This window comes from Onthophagus taurus, chromosome 2 (assembly GCF_036711975.1).
Source record: "Onthophagus taurus isolate NC chromosome 2, IU_Otau_3.0, whole genome shotgun sequence".
In the NCBI taxonomy this organism is placed as follows: Eukaryota; Metazoa; Arthropoda; class Insecta; order Coleoptera; family Scarabaeidae; genus Onthophagus; species Onthophagus taurus.
Genome location: NC_091967.1, coordinates 23,200,340 through 23,225,020, shown reverse-complemented (window position 1 = coordinate 23,225,020; position 24,681 = coordinate 23,200,340). Strand labels below are relative to the sequence as shown.

Below are 24,681 nucleotides of genomic sequence, written 5' to 3'. Positions count from 1 at the left end.
CTTTTTTAAATACACCGTAATCTTTCTTTAACCGTTGTGTATCTGTGAATGTATTAACACTTTTACTATATTTACCTTGTAGAAAAATAATTCTTCATACGAAAAAAAAAATTTGTATCACATTTAAGTAATTAATTTATTATTAATTTACTTTAATGTGGTTTTTTTTTTGATTGTAAATATATGCAATTTTATTCTAACGTGATTTAAAATTGAATCATTAAAAAAAAAGGATTTTTCCTTGCCACCTTTACAACAACCTCCATCTATTAACTGAAAATATTAAAACAGTTTTGCTGCGGTAAGAAAATCTAGGTCAAACAACTTGTATGCAAAAAATCGAGTGTAGGATAAGAAAGTAACCAATAGGTGGAGGCGCCGGTCTTATTACTGGTCAACCTAGTATATTAATTTGTATGCAAAAGTTATTTATGAATAGTAATTAAATACAGATTTAATTTCTTTAGTAATTATTTAATGTTTGAATTATTATTGTTCTTAATTCTTTAACTCTATAATTGTCATTTTTTTTCTAAATAAAGAAGTTGATTATAATACTAATTTTTCTTTCGAGAACATCAATCCAATAAACCCAGAAAAAAAACCACGATTAATACGACAAATAAGAAAACAACTTAATAGAACCAAATAGTCACGAAATATGGAAAGCAAAAAAATGAATCACTTAGAAATCTAAACTGATTTTGCAAAAGACTTAGAGAAAATATTCAGGTTACACAACATTCAAAACGTTGATGTGAACAAAATATGACTGATTATTAAAAATCTAAAATTAAGAAAGCTCGAGGACCTGACAAAATTACCAACTCGGCCATAAAAAGATCTAAAGGAAAAAGGTGTGCATTTCTGGACTTTGCCATTCAATGCATGTCAGGAACTAGATTACCATACTTTACAAAATCTTCAAAAAAATACTCCGTAAGTCCATAAGGGTCCGGGTGATTCTCAATCTATACGCATAAAGTTAGGGATTTATTCCTCATGACAAATAGTGGCTAACAGATGAAAAAGATTGTAGTAAAAGATTTTTGGTTTCCTAAATATCCGATATATGCGGCGACATCTAGGTAAGGTGCCTAGATGCCTGGCCATGTCAATCGCCCGACCTCAATCCTCTTGATTTTTATTTTTGGGATCACTTAAAAAGCATAATGTACGAAGCTAATACTGAGCAAGGATTGCAAAATTAGATACAAACTGCTGCCGAGACAATCCGCCAATACCCTGGTTTAGGCCGCGCTATCATATCATCTCCAAAGTCTTTGCTTCTAGAAATCATCTTACACAGCAAGACCAAACTATCTCATCTGTTTAGAACTGATACCACCATACTTATTTCACCTTCTGCAAAAAAAATTTTACACACATTTGAGTGTGTCGTTTGCTCACGTCCTCTGATTGCAAAAGTTGCCCTTCTTATATTAGTTTTTGCATTTCTCGTTTAAACCGTTCCTTAACTTCCGGAAACTTTAGTTTCTCAATGTACAATTTTTCTATTTTCCCTTTGTTTTCTAGATATGAAATCTAATGATATATCAGCTTTGATGGACGAAAATGAAAACGTAGTAGCTGATCAAAAGAAGTATACTGATTTTGCAAAAGACTTAGAGAAAATATTCAGGTTTTCAAAACGTTGATGTGAACAAAATATGGCTGATTATTAAAAATCTAAAAAATAAGAAAGCTCGAGGACTTGATAAAATTACCAACTCGGCCATAAAAAGATCTAAAAGAAAAAGGAAATTTCTGGAATTTGCTATTCAATGCATGTCAGGAACTAGATTACCATACTTTACAAAATCTTCAAAAAGATACTCCCTAAGTCCATAAGGGTCCGGGTGATTCTCAATCTATACACATAAACTTAGGGATTTATTCCTCATGACAAATAATGGCTAATAGGTGAAAAAGATTGTAGTAAAAGATTTTTGGTTTCCTAGATATCCGATATATGCGGCGACATCTAAGTAAGGTGTCTAGATGCCTGGCCATCTCAATCGCCCGACCTCAATCCTCTTGATTTTTATTTTTGGGATCACTTAAAAAGCATAATGTACGACACCGAAGCTAATACTGAGCAAGGATTGCGAAATTAGATACAAATTGCTGCCGAGACAATCCGCCAATACCCTATTTTAGGCCGCGATATCATATCATCTCCAAAGCGTACAGTCTTTGCTTCTAGAAATCATCTTACACAGCAAGACCAAACTATCTCATCTGTTTAGAACTGATACCACCATACTTATTTCATCTTCTGCAAAAAAATTTTTACACACATTTGAGTGTGTCGTTTGCTCACGTCCTCTGATTGCAAGAGTTGCCCTTCTTATATTAGTTTTTGCATTTCTCGTTTAAACCGTTCCTTAACTTCCGGAAACTTTAGTTTCTCAATGTACAATTTTTCTATTTTCCCTTTGTTTTCTAGATATGAAATCTAATGATATATCAGCTTTGATGGACGAAAATGAAAACGTAGTAGCTGATCAAAAGAAGTATACTGATTTTGCAAAAGACTTAGAGAAAATATTCAGGTTACACAACATTCAAAACGTTGATGTGAACAAAATATGGCTGATCATTAAAAATCTAAAAAATAAGAAAGCTCGAGGACCTGACAAAATTACCAACTCGGCCATAAAAAGATCTAAAGGAAAAAGGAAATTTCTGGAATTTGCTATTCAATGCATGTCAGGAACTAGATTACCATACTTTACAAAATCTTCAAAAAGATACTGCCTGAGTCCATAAGGGTCCGGGTGATTCTCAATCTATACGCATAAACTTAGGGATTTCTTCCTCATGACAAATAATGGCTAATAGATGAAAAAGATTGTAGTAAAAGATTTTTGGTTTCCTAAATATCTGATATATGCGGCGACATCTAGGTAAGGTGCCTAGATGCCTGGCCATCTCAATCGCCCGACCTCAATCCTCTTGATTTTTATTTTTGGGATCACTTACAAAGCATAATGTACGAAGCTAATACTGAGCAAGGATTGCGAAATTAGATACAAACTGCTGCCGAGACAATCCGCCAATACCCTGGTTTAGGCCGCGCTATCATATCATCTCCAAAGCGTACAGTCTTTGCTTCTAGAAATCATCTTACACAGCAAGACCAAACTATCTCATCTGTTTAGAACTGATACCACCATACTTATTTCATCTTCTGCAAAAAATTTTTTACACTCATTTGAGTGTGTAGTTTGCTCACGTCCTCTGATTGCAAGAGTTGCCTACACAAATGATGTCAGGCAGACTTCCTCTGTTTCGTTATTCTAACCAAAACGTTCGACAAAGTAAGGATAAAAAAAATTAGAACAGGGCAAAAATTACAAAGTATGTAATGTAAACTGTGGTTACACTATGAATGAGGGTGGCATACAGTGGTTAACACAGGCATTTAACATTGAAGCTGAGGAAGTGAATACTGAGGAACTCAATACTGAGCAAAGATTGCGAAATCAGATACAAACTGTTGCCGAGACAATCCGCCAACACTCTGATTCAGGCCGCGCTAGTGGGTCATTGTGGATTCAGCGAGCCCAATTGTGTATAGAAAATATTGGAAACAACTTGGAACATTTGCTTTAATGTCATTATAAAATCTTATAAGTATTTTTGATTTGAAAGTAAATTTCATGGATATCTAGGAAACTAAAAAACTTTTGCTACAATTTTCTTTACCTATCACTCATTATTTGTCATGAGGAACAAATCCTCAAGTTTATGCTTATAGGTTGAGAATCACCCTGTGTTTTCTACTAAAAGCATTTCCTACATAATAATGATTTAAGATTAATCAAACAACATATGCTTATACATAAAGCTGGATGCGCAAATTGTTTCGCCATTTCAAAGAAAATGCGGTGCTATTTTGTTGAAGTTGCGACACTTCTCCTTTAAAGTGATGTGCCAGTCAGCGTATTGTATGAAGCTAGCCTAATAATAGTAGATGTTACTTAAGTGGTATTCTTTGCCTGAGCCGCTTTTTTAAGGTAAGTGGTAACTGTCTTTAAATGGGGATGCCTAAATTTATAAATGTTGCCGCCATTTACATTCATGATTTCTATCATGCATTGCTGATGTGATAGGAAGAACTTATTCATGTATCATGACTCACTTGATTAAAGAAGTCAGTGATAGAATGAATAAGTTGATCGATATTGGAAGCAACAGTTTGGTTCTGAGTTGTCTGTATGACATTGATCCTAGTACATTAGGGTCAGGACTGTTAGGAGGTTGACTTATTACGTTTATAGGAGTATATTTATAGGATTTGCGAAATTTAATGCGCTAACATCTTTATTGAAGTTCTTATTGTTCTTATTAAAGTGCGGTCTAGCGTTCTCCTGTTGAATAAAAATAGATGTACGATTATTAGACCCAGGCCATTTAGAATGATCAATGAAGAATCCCAGCTAGACGAGTTTTTCTTGTACGTTTTGCTGATTCTTGTTTTATACATTGCCAAATGCCTAATTTCCGATCAAACCACTAACTACGCCAATTATTCCACCGTGGATGAGTAACAGCAGCCAAAAACATAATCTTTGTTTGATGAATCTCTTATTTTTGCATGTTTAATAAGGTTCTATCTTAGCGAGATAGTACTTGTTCGACGTTTTCTTTAAATAAAACAATCTCATCAACGTGAGTATCCTTAAAAAGAGGTGCACCAGCAGCGATGCTATCAGAATCAAGCATTGCCAAACAGTATTCCAAACGCTGAAATCTGTTGCGATCTGTAAGGCATGGATTTACTGCGTTGGAATGAGATGGTTTTATTTAATTCTGTGATGATGAATGGGTACTTCCTTTATCTTTTCAACATCTATGCTTTTTTGCTTCCTACCAACTGGAATATCCACGGAATATCGAGTGACTGCATTTTTTATTAAACCATATTTCAGTTTACCATTTAAAACTTGCCTCTAGCAAATAATGGCACATACTTTGGCGTATTTCTTGCGTTAGATTAGACGTTGCAAAATAAATATAAATAACCAATATAAGTAAATATAAGTTATATAAATCGAAACTTATTCACGAGTTGTTAAATTTCAAGCAAAATCGGAAATCGGACACTTATTTTGGGACAGAGAGAGTAATAAATAAGTCTATATGAAACAATGAACGATCTAGGATTCACAAGTTACTTCTTGAGCAGTCATCAACTCCAACGATTACGGAACAAAATTGAAAATAGATTTTAAATGAAGCAATACCCGACTGCTCTTTTCCTCGACATTTCCCAAGCGCCCGATTGTGTTTGGATAAATGGATTAATTGACAAAATATTACACATGACCTTAACTCCAATGTTAAATACATATTGATATAGTTCATTGAAAATCATTACTTCTCTGCTGAAATCCACGAATTAATCTCAGCAACAATACAGATTTTCGCTGGATTACTACAAGGCAATATCCTTTCACCTATGATATTTAATATTTACACGAGTGTCACAACTAGATGTTCATATGCTGGCATACGCGGATGATACAACTTTAATTGCCCAAAGTTCAGAATTCCATGAACCACACTATTTAGCATAGTTGTTGGACTGTCTGATGTAAAAGATCTTTCAGATCTTTCAGATCTTTCAGATGTTCAGCAAACAAATTAACTTTTTATTGATTGCTCTTAGCCCAATTTTCATTATTATTTCGAATTGGAGGTGTATGTGTTTTTGGAACTTTAAGCTTTCTTGTTGCCTTACACAGAGAATAATCAGTACTGGCATCGTCAGTAAGATCTTTTAAATAATTTTGAATATTATTTTCTTTGTGGCTATCTGTTAATCCTCTTAATTCGGCTGTTATTTTATTTTATTTAGTTTTGTCACTAGGAATTCAATTGGTTTGCCATTTTTTTCTTGCTTTCCGTTTTTCTGCAATTCTGTCTCTAATGAACTTAAGCTGAATATTAGATTTAGATTTTGATGTTAAAATTGGTGTTGAGGCCTAGGCTGCGTTTTGTATGTCTTTTAAGAACTTTTCTACTTCATTGTCAATGTTTTCGTTAGTTTTCATAAGAGCATTAAGACGAATTTTATTATATAATGTTTGTTGAAGTAGATTCCAATTAGTGAGTTTATTAGTTAGTGATAAAAAGGGTTCTTTGTTACATACTTTGTTATTTAATAATAATAATAATAATAATGTTTATTAACCCATAGCACCATTATAAACCCCTATAACAAAATACTTGAAAACTAAAATAAAACAAAAATTAAATGCCATGAGATAAAGAGGACCAAGTCAGCATTCTACTGGGAATGCTGTTTTTCATTGGTCCTTTTTCTACATTTTGTATATATAAATTTAAACTTCATGGCGGTAGACGGAAATAGAAAGACTTCTTGTTACCAAAAACTTAAAACTAATAGCAATTATATATATTAGAAAGACACGCCTTCTAATAATTAAGAAGAGCTAAGAGCGAAGGAAAAGAAACACGAAAAGAGACAATAAAAGAAAGAAAAAAAACAAAGAAAAGAAAGAAAGAAACGAAAAGGACATAGAAAGAGAGAAAAAGAAAAAAAAACGAAAGAGAAAGAGAAAAAGAGATAATTGGTTCATATGTCATCACAATTCTGTTCATTCAACAACTTAGACCTATAGATCACCAACCCGTCATCAATGCCACGTAAAACATCATCCGTGATATCCAAAAGAGTCGTAGTGCAGTTATACCCAGAACGGAAACCTGACTGCAAGCTAGGTAATATGCAATGCGCATTTAAATGTGACCGCAACCTAGTGGACAATAATCTTTCAAATACTTTAGAGAAGACCGGCAAAATACTTATCGGCCTAAGATCCTGCAAACAAGCAACCGTTCCAGTTTTAGGGACAGATTTAACAAGAGCACCCCTCCACTGCCTCGGATAGACCGACCCTTCGATGCAAAAGTTGATAATGTGGCACATGTACGGCAGTGTCACCGGAGAACTTAATAAAAGCATCTGCTTCTTAACTCCATCACTACCAACAGCATTTGTATATTCCTCGGAAACTAAAGAAAAGGAAAATTCTATAGAAACAGAAGATAATCTATTAGTATTGTAGAAGTGCAATAAGTCAGGATCGCAATCATGTTGATTTTGGGAGGAAAGAAAAAAATTATTTATGTCATCAGCATTTCCCACAGTAAACGCACCACATACTCCAAACGCCTTGAGATTGTTCCAGAGTTTACGAGAATTATTGTTATGAAATATTAAAGAAAGGTAAGCCTTTTTTTCCCGACGGATTGCTGAGTTAGTATAGTTTTTTAAGTCTTTGTACGACTCAAAATGAGAGGGATCCCTGGTAGACTTGTATATCGAATAGGCATTATTTCGTAAATTAATGAGAATTTTAATAGTATCGGTTATCCACGGGCGATAATTCTTTCGCAGTGTAACTGTTCGGAGTGGTGCATGAGCTCTAAATAAGGATAATATGGATTTATTAAAAAAATCTACCTTATCATCAATGGAATCAGAAATAAGAAAGTTGTGCCAGTTTAGATAGTTTAGGTCATCCAATAAGCATTGGTGGTTAAAATGCCTGAAGTCCATAAAAGTTAATGTCTGTGGAACTCCCCGAGGAATATCACTACCTAAGGTTACATAAACCATGCTGTGGTCAGCAACGTTATGAACAGGAATAAGAGCATCATCGTCTATAAGAATAAAGTCAATTAATGTCGCTGAAAAGGAGGTTACACGGGTAGGTGACGTTATTATTTGCTTTAAACTAAACTGTTCAATTAAAGGAAGAAATCTGCTCCCGTAAATAACTGTTTCTAATCGAGTAACGTAAGTCAAATTATGTCTAATAAAGAATCCAACTCCACCGCTTCCACCAAGATTTCCACAGGATGCCACTCTAGAACGTCCAACAAAACAACTGTGATAACCCACTATAGAATAAGGAGTGATATCAGTATCCGGATATATCCAAGACTCTGATATTGCCAAAACATCAAAATCACCCTAAAGAATCAGGTCTCTCACAGCAGGAAAATGAGCAGGAAGTGACCTAACATTCAAATGACCAAACTTCATCAACAGCTATCACTTACAAAAAGAAAAAAGAAAGGGAAAAAAAACAAAGTGCTTGTTCGAAAAAAAAGTTAAAGAAGAGAAAACAAAAAAATGAGACAACAACAACAAATCACCTTAGTTATTCAAAAACAAAAATAAATTCGATTCACAAAGAATGCCTTATCAAAAGCTATCAAAGTTAAACAAAACTGTACAAAATTGACCACTGTATTAGATCTAATTTACTGTCAGCCTTCTTATCAATGAATGTACTTACAGTTTTCTCTGCGGTTTCACCATTCGCTTTTTCGGCATAAGAGACGCCTGGCTTTATTTTATTTGAATTTACTCTTTTCTTATTCCTGATGGCTTGTAGTTCCTTAATCACAATGCATCCTCAGTAGTTCGTTGGATGATTTTCTCCACAGTCGTAACATTTAGCCGGGATTTCTTTGGCTGTAATGCCTTCGCTAGTCCAGTGTTCACCAGCACATTTACCATATCTCGGATTTTTGTGGCAGTAAGCTTTGGTGTGTTTTGGCTTTCTGTACTCTTCGATTTTGACTCACATTCCTAATATGTTTGTTATTTCATGGATTCTTTTTACATCCTCTGACGGTGCAAAATCCAAGATGTATAAAGAAAGAGGCTGGTTTGTTTTGTATTTTAACATTTGGGTTACTTTACAAATGTTATACTTGCGCTCCAATAGATCATCTTTGATATCATTAACATCACAGCTTTTATAAATCTTTTTAGCGACCACTTTCAGATTTCTGGTTTGCTTGATTTTATAAGTTGACCAGGACAAGATAAACCTGACTCAAAAGAACTAAGTGTTGTGATGTTTAACCTGGCTTAGAAGCACTATGGCAGAATGTCGTCTCAATGATATTCCCATGATGAGTGTGTATAGGAAATATATTTTTGAGAACTTTGAGGGTTTTATTATTATTATTATTATTATTGCTGCCGGGCTGAGGAGAGCGGCCCCTCTCGTTACCGCGACCTATAAGATCTATTGTAACTTTAGCCCTCCAAAGGTTTAGGGCAAATGTAGGTCTTTAATGAACCTTAGTATTGTCCCGAGGTCTTGAACCTTTATGTCGGTAGGTAACAGGGGAGTTTTACCGAAGACGTTGTGCCTTAGACGGCCTCTGGTGACGCAATTGCACAGTATATGTTCAGCAGTTTCTGACTCGTCGTTGCATAGTCGACAAGTTTGATCCTCAGCTTGTCCAATGTGGAAGAGGTGGTATTTTAGGGGCACATGGCCGGTCAGGTAGCCTGAGAGCGTTCTTAGATCCCCTTTGCTGAGGCATAAAACCTCTTTGGTTTTGTTTTGCGACGGAGTTATCATACTCTTCGCTTGTCTGTGACCTGGAAGTTCTTTCCAGCGTAAGGCTATCTTTGAAGCCTCCCAGTTGTTGATTGTTTGTTTTAGGTGGCTTTTTTGTAGTCCACATAGTTCTCTCAGGTTGTTGGTACACTCTTTGAACAGTGCGGAGCCACACGTGTAGGCCTGAATTGCCTTTAAGGCGGCCCGACTGTCTGTGAAAATGTTTATGGATGCACCTTTTTGTCCTTTCTGTAGGTTCAAAGCGGTGCAGAAGTTTATAGCAAGAACTTCTGCTTGGAAAATTGTTAAGTCCGAGCTGAGGGGCAATTTGATGTGGCTACTGATGCCCATGCCTACTCCAAATCTTACTGTCTTTGAAGCATCGGTGTACCAGGCTAGGGCTCCTCTTTTTAGTTGAGGCCCTCCCTTCGCCCAATCATCCCTGCTACTAAATATGACCTTATACGGTTGGTTGAAATTGTATTCCGTCGGTATGAGGTCCGTTTTAATTTCAATCAGGTGATTTAGACATGGGTCCTTGAGGATCTCGAGGTGTACTCTGAGGTTACCCTGCATCAACTTTAGTGAAGAAACTGTGTTCAGTGATAAGGCACTTAAGGCTGCCTCCTTTTGTATATATATGTGGAGCGGAGTGAGACCGAGTAGGGCTTCCAAAGCAGCCGTCAGACAGGATCTCATTGCACCCGTTATGTTAAGACATGCTAACCGCTGGATATGTGCCAGCTGTTGTTGAGCTGTCTTATGTTTTGTTTTTGGCCACCAAACCAATGAGGCGTAGGCGACCATGGGTCTGATTATTGCTACGTAGGCCCAATGAGCCATTCGTGGTTTGAGACCCCAGTTCCTTCTTAGGAGCAGATCTGGTTTGCCGAGGGTTTTATTAATAATCTAGTTGAACAAATTATGAAAATTATGTTTTACATAATTTGGTTTGTTTTTTTTTAAATTTTTTTTGTTCATTGGTGGCCAGATTCCGCTGTGGGAACGAGGAAAGGGGAAACAAGTATTGGGTTGATGAGGACGAAAGGTGGTGTAGTCTATGCAGGGACGAGATCGAAACGTTGGGCCACATGTTGAAGGGATGCAGCAAGTTGAGGGAGGAGGCGATGGACCGGAGGCAGATTTTGGGAGAGGGGGTGAGGGCAAGAGATGAATGAACGAGATGACTGGGGCGAGCAGCCGAGGGTGTGGAGGTATTGGAGGAGGGTTGTATGAATTGTATTATTGGTGTAAAAATTGTAAACGTGTTGTATACAATAAAACGCTTTACTATCAGTAAATAAAGAATTACTTTCAGCTCCTCCGCCAAATTTAACAGCCCAATGAAATTTATGTAATTAAAATTACAAATATTAATTAAATTATCAATTTTATCATTTTTTCATTAAACCATGAGATAACTCACGAACATACCAGAAATTTAAAACTGTGTTCCAACTTAAAGTTTTTCTGAAAATTCTATTCAATGTCTTTTAATATTCGCCGTTAGATGTCGGTGGTTCCTTCGAGGGCCAGCAGCCGTATGCAACAGCAACAATCTTCCGGTCAGTACGACGAGAACGGCGTCGGCGAAGATAACGGCGCTCCTCCACCGACGACCGCGACTTCCGGCGTGCGCACCGGAGAACAAACGACGCTGGTTGGCGAACCGCCACCAACGGCGACGCCCCACGTGACGGCGTCAAACGTCGTCGCGACGCCCAGTACCGGACCTGCGGCCACCGCGCTGGCCACGAAAACGACGGACACCGAAGACGACGACGACCTGGACCTCGAGGACGACGACGACGAAGAAGATTACGATAACGACGTCCGATATCAAGGTAAGAAATTATAATTGTTGTTAATTTCAATAAGCTTTTTAAACCTTCGTTTAACACACATTAATTTCTTTTTGTTGTAACTTTAGGTAGAAGAGTTATTAACCACGTTGTACCAAACGGTGGCGGCGGCGGGTATTGGCGTCAAGGCGCCGCCAGCCGTCCAACGAGTCCCGGGGTCGCGATGGCGGACAACGCCAGCGATGCCTCGTCGATGATGCCGCCACCGCGACCAAAAAGTAGAGCAGAATTCGCTGCCACCAGCAAATACAACAACTTATCCTACTGGAAAGCGAGAAGAGTAATTTTTTATAAAAACGGCGACCCATTCTTTCCGGGAGTCGAGTTTCGATTTAAACCTGGTCGAGATATTTACAACTTAGAAACACTTTTGGATAAGTTATCGTTAAGAATTGATCTTCCACGCGGAGCTAGATATATTTTTTCTATGGACGGTGATCGGAAGTTTCGATTGGACGAATTGGAGGATGGAGCTTCCTATGTTGTTTCATCGTACAAAACTTTTAAGGTAAGTTCAAATTGGGCTAAATTAGGGGGTTGCTTAAAATTATTAAATATGAGTGGAATTGTGGATAACGTGACATGAGAGTGGTTTATTAATCGACTATATGCAAATGAATGCGTTTTCAGAGGAAGATTATGCTAACACGTGCCAAATATATGAATTATTTATAAAACGTTGTGACGTTATTGTAAGAAATAATTCAATAAAATCAATGTTATGTTAATTACTATCCAAACGACATACATTTTTTTTAAATTTATTGTTAAAAAGTACTCTTTAATTCAGTGAAACTCTCACTTTTCGATCAAGGTCGACTTGTAATTCGTTGACCAAAATAGTTACCATTTTTGTGGCACTAAAAGTAGGTTTAGGAAATCGGGGGCGATTCCTATCGAAAATAAAATATAAACTACCACATACCGTGGGGTTCGTGCCACTTTTGCGATTATGAGTGATTACAGATTAGAAATGCCCTTCGACCTAAAATGCTGTTTTTACCATGAGAGATTATCTAAAAGAAAACTTAAATTGTATTGATCATAACAAGTTAAAAGTGATTGAAATTAATTGATTCCAAAAGTTTACACAATTTTGTAAGGAACAGATTAAAATATTTTTTTATTTAGTCCATTTTTCTCACTAGTTCAGGTTTTTGATACAACAAATACTATTCATTTGTTTTAACACTGTTTCAACATAAACAAACGTTTGAGTAATAAGCTAAAAAGCAGCAAGAAATTTTTGTATTTAGTTGGAAAAACTTTCTGAAAAACATTTATCTTAAATACTGTACATTTTTGGGTTCTTTCTTACTGCTTCACTATTTCTTTCAGAATTTATGAACTCATTAGAAAATCCTTCAAAAATGCTATAATGAGCTGTCCATAAATAAAGTTATTTTTAAATCTCTACATTTTAACGCGAAAAATGAGAAAATTGATATAGAAAGATTTTGTGATCAATTCTGCAACAAATAAATTCATTACAAGTACTGCTTAACAGAGAATTGGAAAAACACTTTTTATCTTTAATCTAATTTTCAACAAACGTCAAAATAAATTTTCTGTATTTGAAATTATACAGGGTGTTATTAGTATCCCGGCGGTCGATAGTTACTAAACCGTTTGAAAAACAAAAAAATATTTTATACAAAAGTTGTTTGACTCATCACTTTCTATTACGTAAAATTATTTTCACTTATACAGGATATTCCATTTAAGCGTAACGGAGAGTACATAAATTTATTGAAATGGAACAGCCTGTGTATTTTATCATATTATGAATACAACTAAATTTGTTTATACAACCGTATATGTTACTATTTCTCAGCGTTCATAGTTCCTGAGATATTCAATTGTTCTTTCAAAATGTGCCCATTACAGGATTTTTTTAAAAACGATATTAGATACAATATACAGGATGTTTAAAAAACTCAGTTACTTTTGATGTTTTTCAAATGGCTTTTTCTTAAGTTTTTTAAATGCAACACCCTGTTGTATACTAGTTGAATTGCTCATCAAGTTCCCTTTAATTGATGATAAGTGTATAGTCATATGTCTAACTTTAATAGTTTTTCTAATATTTAGGCCCGGTTTTACAATCATAGTTTAAGCGTCCGATTAACTTAATCTATGGTTAATTAACAAAAAAATATTTTACAACTACCATTTAACGTTAAACTACGGTTAGAATCGACGTTTACGTTACTAGTAGTCGTCGACCGTTTAAGCGCCAAAACTTAGTTTACGTGTGGCCAGTTTTCAAATTGACATTTGTCAATTTGTGCCTAGTGAAAAATTGTTTTAATATTTTGTATACCTAATAAATTGAAAAGGACGAACAAGGGTATAATTAATAAGAAAAGAGTTAGCCATAAGAAATTAACACGTTAATATGTAGACTTTTTGTTAAAATTTATATTAAGTTTCTAAAATAGTCATTTATTAATGAATGCCTTGTACTAAAGTTATTATTTTCTACATCGATTACAATATCATTGCCATTATTTTGAAAATGAATCAAATTTTCTAAGTCTTCATTATTGTCTGGTTCCACATCTCTTATAGTACAGGCTATATTATGCAAAACCACAGATGATATAATAATAGCCTCTACTGTTGTTATATGTAACTTAATTCCAAAACACCAAAACATAGTTCACAAGCTATATTCCTTGTATATACTTAATACCTATTTGTTTTCGACTGTACAGCTTCCTTTATTTCATCTAAAATTGACCTTACAACCCACTCAGATAGTCTAAAACGTTCCAGAAACTCTTGGTCTGACTATTTTTCAAAATGGTTATTCCGCTCATAAAAACTTTTGCTTTTCTAGGAAAAGCCATTATTTCAACTACTTCTAAGAAATCTTCATCGTCCGTAAGTTCATTAAATATGTTATTCATAGTTAAAAAATATTTTAAAAAAATGAAAATCAAGCAGTTACAAAATACTTATTCAAAATACTTACTCTTATAATATTAAGAGGTTATAATTTTGAAAGATACTAAACAATGAAGTTAGTTATATGTACAATATGAAATTTACACTTATTACCAACTGTAGTATAAACCTCCGTTTCTTATACTTAGTTTAATAATTCGTTGTAAAACATAATTTTTGTAAAACTTAATTTAAATTTTAACTGCCGATTAGTTAATCGGACGCTTAAACTATGATTCTAAAACCGGGCCTTAGAATTTAAAGATAAGTGTGTAATAAAATGTCACTACATATTGTACTTAAAAAACTGACAGAATTTAAATATATTCTGTATATTCCTTTTTTTGTTTTTTCTTTTTTGTTTGTCTGTCATTTGTAAATCAGTAATATTATATTAAAATGCAATTTAAAAAAAACTTTTTCGAAAACTGCTATTAAAAGTTGACTTTTGCATAGTACTTAGCGACCGTCAAAACGATAGTTTTTTGTAATAGTATATTAAAAAACCAAGTTTCGTAAGACACGCTTGAAATGCATGAATTCAAATTTTTAATGAATGAGTACACCTCCCAAAATAAGAGAAATTGCTCAGTGTTCAATGTCCTCATCATTGTGGACCTTGTATTCGATGCTAAGAACGTGTTTAAACATCCGTAGACAAAAATTGTCACATTGACAACTAGAAAAATTAATGACCCAATGTCACCAACTTGAACTGCTTCCATAAAATGTTACTAAAATCTCATTACAGCATCGGATGCTGTAAGGAGTCTCATTACAGCACTCGTTTGAGTACTGTTGGAGCTTTCGTTACCGTCGCGAATTACAAAAAAGTCTTTTACGTCCAGGACGCAAAAGACTTTTACGTCCAGCTACGACAATCAAAGAATTTGATACTATTAATTGTTAATTTATTGTTATGAACAAATTATAAACACAAAATAATCAACATTTAATTGTTTTATCATTTCATTTCACGTTTAAATGCAAATTTATAATAGTACATTTGTTCAATAAGTGAGGTTAAATCGATGTGACGTTAAGTTTTTGACATAACATTAAATGAATTCTAAATGTCATTATACAGAATTTGGTCTTTTTATTAATTTATAACTTTAGAATACGCAGTTTTCGAAAAAATGTTGTTTGATACACGACAGCGAAATTCTTTTGCATTCTCGAACGATTTTTTTTGCTCACTAAAGCAAAAAGCAAAAAAAACTTTCGTTCTCGAATGCAAAAGTGTCATTTCGCTATCTTGTATCAAAAATAACTATTAATAAATAAATAATCAAAACATGATAAAAATACTAATAATGGCAGAACAATAAATCCCTTTTTTAATTACTAAATTATATTTGAATGAAACGCAGCAACAATCTATAAACAATTACTAAACGTTGCTCAACAAGTAGGTATTAATTTAATTAATACTTAGAAGTTGTTCAAAATGCAGCCCATTTTCTCTTCTAGAAGCATTAATGCGCTGTATAAAAGATCTATATTCTGTCTATTTTTATCTGTCTATATTAATAATATTATATAAGTACAATAACGCATATTTTATTACACATTATTCTTTAAATTCTAAATATCAGGAAAACTACCATATGAAAAATATCAAAAGTAACTAAGCTTTATGAACACGCTGTATAGCGTATCTAATATCTTTGGTTACTATCATTTATCTACTGGCTTCGACTATTATTTGGCATACTTCAAGTTCAAAATAATAGTTTTAATCGGTTACTGATATCCCCTGTTAGTATGAGTTAATGATTGTGTTTTAGTGGTATTTAGTGGGAAAACTGTAATAAACAAAAAATAATGAATGTATCACCTTTAAAATTGGAAAACGTATTACGCTGTTTGGCATGAAATAATTCCAAGAAGAGCAGGAAATCACATTTGCAGTAGTCTAATGAAAATGTTGGACCAAGTTGTTGCAGATTTTCCGGAATTAAAGAAACTGGTCATTTGGTTTCATATTTGTGTTCCTCAGAATAAGAATAGCATTATGTCTCTTGGACTATAATATTTCATCATCCACAAATAGAATGGGTACAACAAACCAGGACATCTGACCAAAATTTTTAGTTCAGTGTAATTACTTAGGAATCTGGTTAGTGATAACCAAAGCTCGGATATTTCGGTACCGTCTCAGTAGCGTCGCCAGCGCAGAACCTATGGGGCGCGATCATAAAGCACTCCCACCACGCGATCTACCGTTCCGATTGCTCACACATCTACAAGCATGCTAGGCCTGTATTTATCCGTGTTGCGTTCCGAGAATTCAGTGCCAATTCATTTAATATCCTTTATTCATCGTTAAATCCATTTCATTTTGTGAATTACAATTGTACTATTGTTTCAGTTTTTATAATTTCAAATCGAGTATATTGAATATTTTATTTAATTATCATCGAATATTTTCTTGCTTTTTCATAATTAGAAGTGCTTGTTGTTTTAGGTTTTATAATTTAAAACTACTTCTATTAAGAGTTAATTTTTTGATTTTTATTAACTGAATTACCCTATTGTTTTAGTTTTTATAATTTATTCAACACTTAATAGTGACTTTTGACGATACGTTCACAGTAATTGACGACAATGTAGCATTTGCGTTAGTTACCAGTTGTGACGTCGAAAGAACATTTTCTAGACTCAAAGACATTTTAACACCCAAACGGTCGTCATTTTCTGAAGTAAATTTAGAAAAGGTCATTATTATTCAATCATTGCACCAAATAGCAACTGAGAGTTGAGAAAAATTATGATAAAGTACATAATTACTTGCTTATTTAGCGTTAATACAGATCTTTGCTAATGCGCGCCTATGGATTACCATGACAACGCTGCAGACCAGTGGACTCGGGACCTTGGCTATGCGTCGCTCGTTAATAACGCAACATTAATGAACTGGTCGACTGGACTTAGGTACCGAAGAATCCGAGCTCTAGTGATAACCAATGGCTAGTGGTAGCCATTATTATAATACAGATGAAACCATCAGATTTTTTTGATTTTCAAACATTAATAAAAAAAATTGCCAACAATTAAGTAGCAACAACAAAGAAACACTATGTATAAAAGTTGGATCATTTCCTTTTAACCGCGTTTTTCCACAAGGACATGATTCACAAATTTTTGCAGATATTGTGTTTTGAAAATTTTTGATACCGTTATTTTTACTTTTAATAATATCTTAACATAAATTAGACGTAGTCTCTAGTCACAACCACTAAAGAAAGACGATCTGCTAACTTTTAAATCCAAATTACTGCCTTGTAGACATAAGGGGTTTGATTCACAATAATTTTCAGGTGACAAACTTAGAATCTATCTTTTGTACACATGAAGGTGTAAGACACGTATTATTTACTGGGTTTTCTATTCCTATAAAATGTTGCTAGTCCACAAAATTGAATATAAATTGTATTTCTTACTTTTTGTAGTTTTGTGTTATAAGCATAAACCAGGTCAAGTTATGGTTGAACTCGTTAATAAATAGTGACGTTTCAGAAAAGACACCACAAATCTTCAATCAGTAGAATGACGCCATTTACTGTTATGCTATGTTTTATTTTTTATACACTGGCCTCATGTCGCCTTGCGTATACATATTCATGTACTGATTCAGAGCCTTCCGTGAATCTACTTTTTTATATGGAAATTGAATTACACAAAGGATTCTTACTGATTGCCATAAGGAGCCATTTCACTATTATGACAATTGGTCCAACAACATAAAAAAAATGTGCTTTTATAATTTTTCAAGGAACTGATGACGTAAAATGCGTGGCATGATTTAGTAGTAGTTGATTGTGTCAAGGACAAAAAGCGATTTTTTTCTATATTGTGCATAGCATAATTGTATAACACCTAGTAAATACATACGAATTAATACGCGGAACACACGTTTAGGGTATTATTGTTTTTGTTATAATTCCGCACTCACTAAATCGAACGGCTTCATCCTCTGAAGGCGACGCAGGACATCCTCGTTGTCGACAAGCTGGATTGCCTCGATGTTGGGATGATCGTGCATTCTCTTCTCATGTTTAGATGCGAATGATGCAATTTCTGATGACACCGATGCTTTCAACTCGCGATGGAGGTCGGTGTTTCTTACATACCAGGGTGCATTCACTATGCACCTTAGTACTTTGTTCTGGAATCTTTGAATCAGACTAGCATTTGTCTTGCAGGTACAACCCTACAGTTGGATTCCGTATATTAGCTATTATTCTTGTATATTAGCTACTTGTTTCTTAGTGATATCGTTGATTTTCTGCCAATAAGCCAATATAGGTGTCTAAATTTGATATCAAGTTCCTCACGTTTTTTTTGACGTGAGCTTTCCATTTGAGTTTGGCATCCAGCGTCATACCAAGATATTTTGCGGTGTCGGCGTAAGGGACTGCATTGCCATTTATGTGTACTGGAATATAGTTTACTTCCTTATAAGTGAAGTTTATGTATGTCGATTTGTTTGTATTTAGTTTTATCCAGTTTGGTCGTTTGGTCCAGTTTTCTATTGAATTTAAGGCCAATTATAATTTATTTGCTGCAACTACTTCATTTTCTGCAACAGCCAAGATCGCTGTGTCATCTGCGAATGTAGCTGTTAAAGTTTCTAGTACCTGAGGAAGGTATTGTTTAAAATAGCGGTCAACATTCCTTTTAATAATAATTGCACTTCCACATCGGGCCGCATGACTCGGGTGAATTGTGTGATAAATATTGTAATGGTTGATGTTTATATACGATTCTCGTGTAAAGTGAGTTTCGGAGATAAGACATATATCAATATTGTTTTCTTTAAGTATTATTGGTAGTGTGTTTTGATGCTGTCGAAGACAATTGGAATTCCACAGCATTATTTTTAGTTGCTACTTTTTAGACATTTTGATTTCTTTTTTGAATCGCTCCTTCGTTTAAATTGCTTTCAATGAAATCTAGACGTGCATGTAATGTTTTTTTTTTGTTTCTTATTGTTGAAGTATTTTTTCTAGTATTAGATCTAATTTACTGTCAGCCTTCTTATCGATTAATGTACTTACAATTTTCTCTGCAGTTTCACCACTCGCTTTTTCGGCATAAGAGACGCCTGGCTTTATTTTATTTGAATTTATTGTTTTCTTATACCCGATGGCTTGTAGTTCCTTAATCACGATGCATTCTCGGTAGTTCGCTGGATGATTTTCTCCACAGTTGAAACATTTAGCCGGGATTTCTTTGGCTTTAGTGCATTCGCTGGTCTAGTGTTTACCAGCACATTTAACACATCTCGGATGTTTGTGGCAGTAAGCTTTGGTGTGGCTCCAACCTTGACACCTTTTGCACTGGGGCATTTGTTTTGGCTTTCTGTACTCTTCGATTTTGACTCGCATTCCTAATATGTTTGTTATTTCATGGATTCTTTTTACATCCTCTTACGATGCAAAATCCAAGATGTATAAAGGAAGAGGCTCTTTTGTTTTGTATTTTAACATTTTGGTTACTTTACAAATGTTATACTTGCACTCCAATAGATCATCTTTGATATCATTAACATCACAGCTTTTATGCATCTTTTAGCGACCATTTTCAGATTTTTGGTTTGCTTATTTTCATAAGTTGACCAGGACAAATTGTTTTCAGTAAGCATCTTTGATGCTTCTCTGTAGTTTTCTTCCGAATTAAGATTCAATTTTCACTGTGCCGTTATTTAGCGCAGATTTGCTTTCAATTTCGAAGACAGTTTAGATGGCGAGGTTTCAGTTTTAAGTTTTTTGTTTCTTTTAGCTTGTTTTATTATCCAGTCAATCTACAAAGCTAACTCATCTTCGTCTGTGGTATATACCACTTTGGTGGTTACTGAAGAGTTAAGATTTTGTTGGGTTTTTAGACCTTGTATAATGCCCCTCAGGTCATCTATTTGTTTCTGAAGAGTAGCTTCATCTTTAGTGCATTGGTCCTTCATTTGTTCAATTTCTTTTTTTAGGGAATTTAACAGGGAGAATTTCATATCCGTTTTTGGAGTAAACTTTTCCATGTTATTGACCTTCCTGCTTCCATTTAATTGTTTGTTTTTATTTCACACACATTATTGCGCATTACGCGCATTCCGATTTACTGAATTGTTATTTATTGCTATAAATCGCGTGTATGATTTCTATTATTAATATATTTATATTATCAATATAAAAAATATTGCAAATTGAAGAGATATCTGTAAGATTTTAAAGTTACAACTCTAATTGTAAGATGAGTATTGTTTATGAACCAACAGAGCATTTATTAGGATTTCTACTAACCATAGATACTACAGGAGATAACTTTATGTTAATCCCAGAGATTTTTTATCCCCTGTTGGTGAAATTCTTTATGTTTAGCGATTAATATCATCTTTTCAACAAGTAATTTCTTATTAATCCATATTGAAAAATATTAATATAAATAATATTAGATTTAATATCATTTTTAATGTGACTTACTGAAAAAATAACATTTATATATATATCAAGGAAAGTTAATTTTCCATCTCAATCAGAAAGAACTTTGAAATAGAAAAGTAAAACTTTTATTGCGACCCACGATGAAAAGTGAAAACAAAACACAAGCGACCTGCCCCCGAAGAGCCGCCGCTGTGCCGCCCTTCGTTTCCACCCCTCACCATCGATCCACCACCGAGGTGGATGCATACGAAAAGTCTATTCTCACTCGTAACGAGGGGTGGTAGGCGGATCATTTTACCGCCAATTCGAGACATTTTCATCATAATTGTCCACCATTTTAACCACCCAATCTCCCCTGTGCATCACTATTATTTTGGTTTTTTTAAATTAACCCTGTAATAAAAATTAAGATTGTATCTGTTTTATCATCGTCTGAGGTTGTAGAGGTCAAGTTCTCCCTTTTACCCTCGATTGCTTTAACCCAAGTAGACGCAATCGCGGTCTTACTCACTCCCTCGGTGTAGACTGACCGTTAACAAAGAAATAAAGAAAGAGAAGGGTAAATGGTCAATACCAACGCAACCCGACTTTCTTTTTTACTTTGGTTTACTTTTACTTGTAAAAGTGAATCATTATAAAGTTTATTCCGATTTTATTTCAACTATACAAATATCCATCAACATTTGCACACAAGATGAGAAATATGTTTTTTAGGAAGAATTTGAGCGTAGTTTTTACAAAGCTTTGTATTTTGGTCTCAACCTAAATATTTAAATTTAAATACGTTAACGTAAATCAAAAGTTGCTCAGCAAATTTTTATGAACAATGCTAGACAAATTATATCTGTTGGCTTCCTCATCATATTTGTGGGATTCAAAATAATGTTATCGTGATATGGTAGCTTTATTCATGTCAAGAATCTGATTTTTATTCTTTTTCAACGAACGAAAATATTAAAAACCTATTACTTAGTACTCCACCATTCACAGGAATTAGTATCTCTTTTAGGTGTTGGACATTGCAGATAATAATCAAGTTCAACCCCAATAGGACTTTTACTACTAACGACTCTACTCTTCTTTTAGGATCTCTTTCTGTAGGTTGATGAACCATTTGAAGTTTATATTTATAGTATTTATATATTTTTAATATCTCTGTACTGAGGACAGGAGATCAGAAAGCATGAAATGCAAGCTACCATAGTTATCATCAAGAGCAATCGAGACAAACATCGCATATTGTCCACCAAGTCACAAAATGACACAACAGCTATACTAACAATCATTTGCAATCATTGAATACAACTTTATTTATCATTAGCAGCAACCTCATTGTAACAATCCCAAAACGATATACAGGGTGTATCTGAATGACGTGCCCAAACTTTCATCTACCTATGTAATTTTTTTTTAATGTATTTACCCTCTGCATAAAAAAATTTTTGCATAAATGTAAAGGGGGTGGTTACGTTTAGTAGTTTAGAAGGATAGGTTGAAAGTACAAATAGGGTGAAAACGTGCCCTACTACCAGTTAAACATATTCCCCAAATTTCGTTGTCCTAACGTTTATGGTTTTTGAGAAAAAAAAATTAAACCAAAATTTTCCGCCATTTTTGGAAGGGTGTAGCTCCTTAGGGGAGCCCAAGTCGCCCATGGTTTATATATCAAAGTACCCTTAAAATTGCCTAAAGAATCACCCGCTGAAGTTTGGGCATGTCATTCAGATACACCCTGTATAAAATCTCTGCAAATCTTGCAGATTCGTCTAGTTTTCTTCTTTTCGCTTATAATTCATCATCACATTCATTACTAACAGAACTTTCGCTGTTATCACTTTCGATTATTAATTAAAGTATCCTCTTTTTAATGCAAAAAGCCGTTTTGAAAAATCACTTTTAGTTCTTGAGAAATAAATTTTTGAAATAATCGAAAATTTTTTCGAATTTTGCAATTTCCGCCGATTAAGTTTTAAAAATTCGTATAATATCCGTTTCTTGGAATATGAGTATGAAAATTTCCCAAAGTGTTAATAAGAGTGTCCTCTTTCCAATGAACCAACATGTTTTGAAAAATAACTTTTAGTTTTTGAGAAAACAATAATTGAAGTTTTGATAAAATTTTTATCGATAACTTGAAAAATTCGCTATAAAATTAATTTCTTGATGGATCCTTGTGGAAATATCACCAATTATTAATTAAAACATCCTCTCTTTCCTGCAAAACGCCGTTTTGAAAAATAGCTTTTAGTTTTTGAGAAAACAATATTTGAAGTTTTGATAAAATTTTCGATGTTGCAATTTTGATGGATAATTTTTAAAATTCGCTATAAAATTAATTTCTTGATGGATCCTTATGGAAATATCACCAATTATTAATTAAGCATCCTCTTTTTAATGCAAAAAGCCGTTTTGAAAAATCACATTTAGTTCTTGAGAAATAAATTTTTGAAATAATCGAAAATTTTTTCGAATTTTGTAATTTTCGCCGATTAAGATTTAAAAATTCGTATAAAATCCATTTCTTGGAATATGGGTTTGAAAATTTCCTAAAGTGTTAATAAAAGTGTCTTCTTTCCAATGAACCAACCCGTTTAGAAAAATAGCTTTTAGTTTTTGAAAAAGAAATATTTGAAGTTTTTATAAAATTTTCGATGTTGCAATTTTCGTCGATAATTCTATATAAAATTAATTTCTTGAAGGATCCTTGTGGAAATATTACCAATTGTTAATTAAAGTATGCTCTTTTTAATAGAAAAAGCGGTTTTGAAAAATAAGTTTTAGTTCTTGAGAAATAAATTTTTGAAATAATCGAAAATTTTTTCGAATTTTGCAATTTCCGCCGATTAAGTTTTAAAAATTCGTATAATATCCGTTTCTTGGAATATGAGTATGAAAATTTCCTAAAGTGTTAATAAGAGTGTCCTCTATCCAATGAACCAACACGTTTTGAAAAATAGCTTTTAGTTTTTGAGAAAACAATATTTGAAGTTTTGATAGAATTTTCGATGTTGCAATTTTCATCGATAATTTTTTCAAAATTCGCTATAAAATTAATTTCTTGAAGGATCCTTGTGGAAATACCACCAATTATTAATTAAAGTATCTTCTTTTTAATGCAACAAGCCGTTTTAAATAATCGCTTTTAGTTTTTGAGAAAAAAATTTTTGAAATTATCGACAATTTTTTCGAATTTTGCAATTTTCGCCGATTAAGTTTTAAAACTTCGTATAAAATCCATTTCTTGGAATATGAGTATGAAAATTTCCCAAAGCGTTAATAAAATTGCCGATTATTAATTAAAGTATCCTTTTTTAGAGTTGCTTCATTTGTTAAATCAGCATCAAATAAGTTCATTTTGTATCTTTGATCCAAATAAGTTGACATATCTTGTCAGCTTTCTTATTAATTTCATTTTTATTCAAATATCGTAATGATGTGACAATGTAAGGTATCACTTCAGAAATGCACCAGAAGTTATAACCATAATGGCCGGATAGATATGCCGGATAACCGGATATCCGGCCGAAGGTGATGCCGAATATCCGGTATCCGGCTTTTCGCAAAATCACTATCCGTTCCATCACCAACTGCAACTTAATTTAAGATAAAGGTTCCTAAAATTGGAGGAGGTAATCTGTTGTGATTACCAATGCTTATCGTTTTGTAACCAATCAAGAACCGCATGATGACCTCGAAACGAAGTGATGACGTCGAATTTCGCAGCAAAATATGAAAAAGACTGATGCGATATCCTAATGTTGAAGACGTTCAGCTCCTGCATGTTGCCCAGGAACTCACAATATTGAAGATAACTAAACCCCACGAGCTTTTATAATATCAAAAAGTACAGTAAGATTTCTTAATTGTAAATTAAAATTGTACTGAACCAATCCATGAAGTCGTTCACGGATCAGTTTTGTTGTGAAAGCAACTGGTTGAGGCTTCTCTTTATCTGGATCATTTTCACGATTTGTTTCGTAAACCATACTAATTAAATCTTTCTCATCCACTTCTTCGCCCGCCATTAAT

At 33.9% G+C, this 24,681-nt stretch overlaps 1 protein-coding gene across 1 annotated transcript in view; it reads left to right on the top strand.

Annotated features, from left to right (window-relative positions):
- DCX-EMA (Doublecortin-domain-containing echinoderm-microtubule-associated protein) overlaps positions 1-24,681 on the top strand; it is a 66,061-nt gene that overhangs the window by 514 nt on the left and 40,866 nt on the right. The window contains exons 2-3 of the mRNA XM_023047890.2: positions 10,912-11,245; positions 11,332-11,771. Of these exons, the coding sequence (XP_022903658.2) occupies positions 10,912-11,245; positions 11,332-11,771 (774 nt within the window). The remainder of the gene's footprint in view (positions 1-10,911; positions 11,246-11,331; positions 11,772-24,681) is intronic.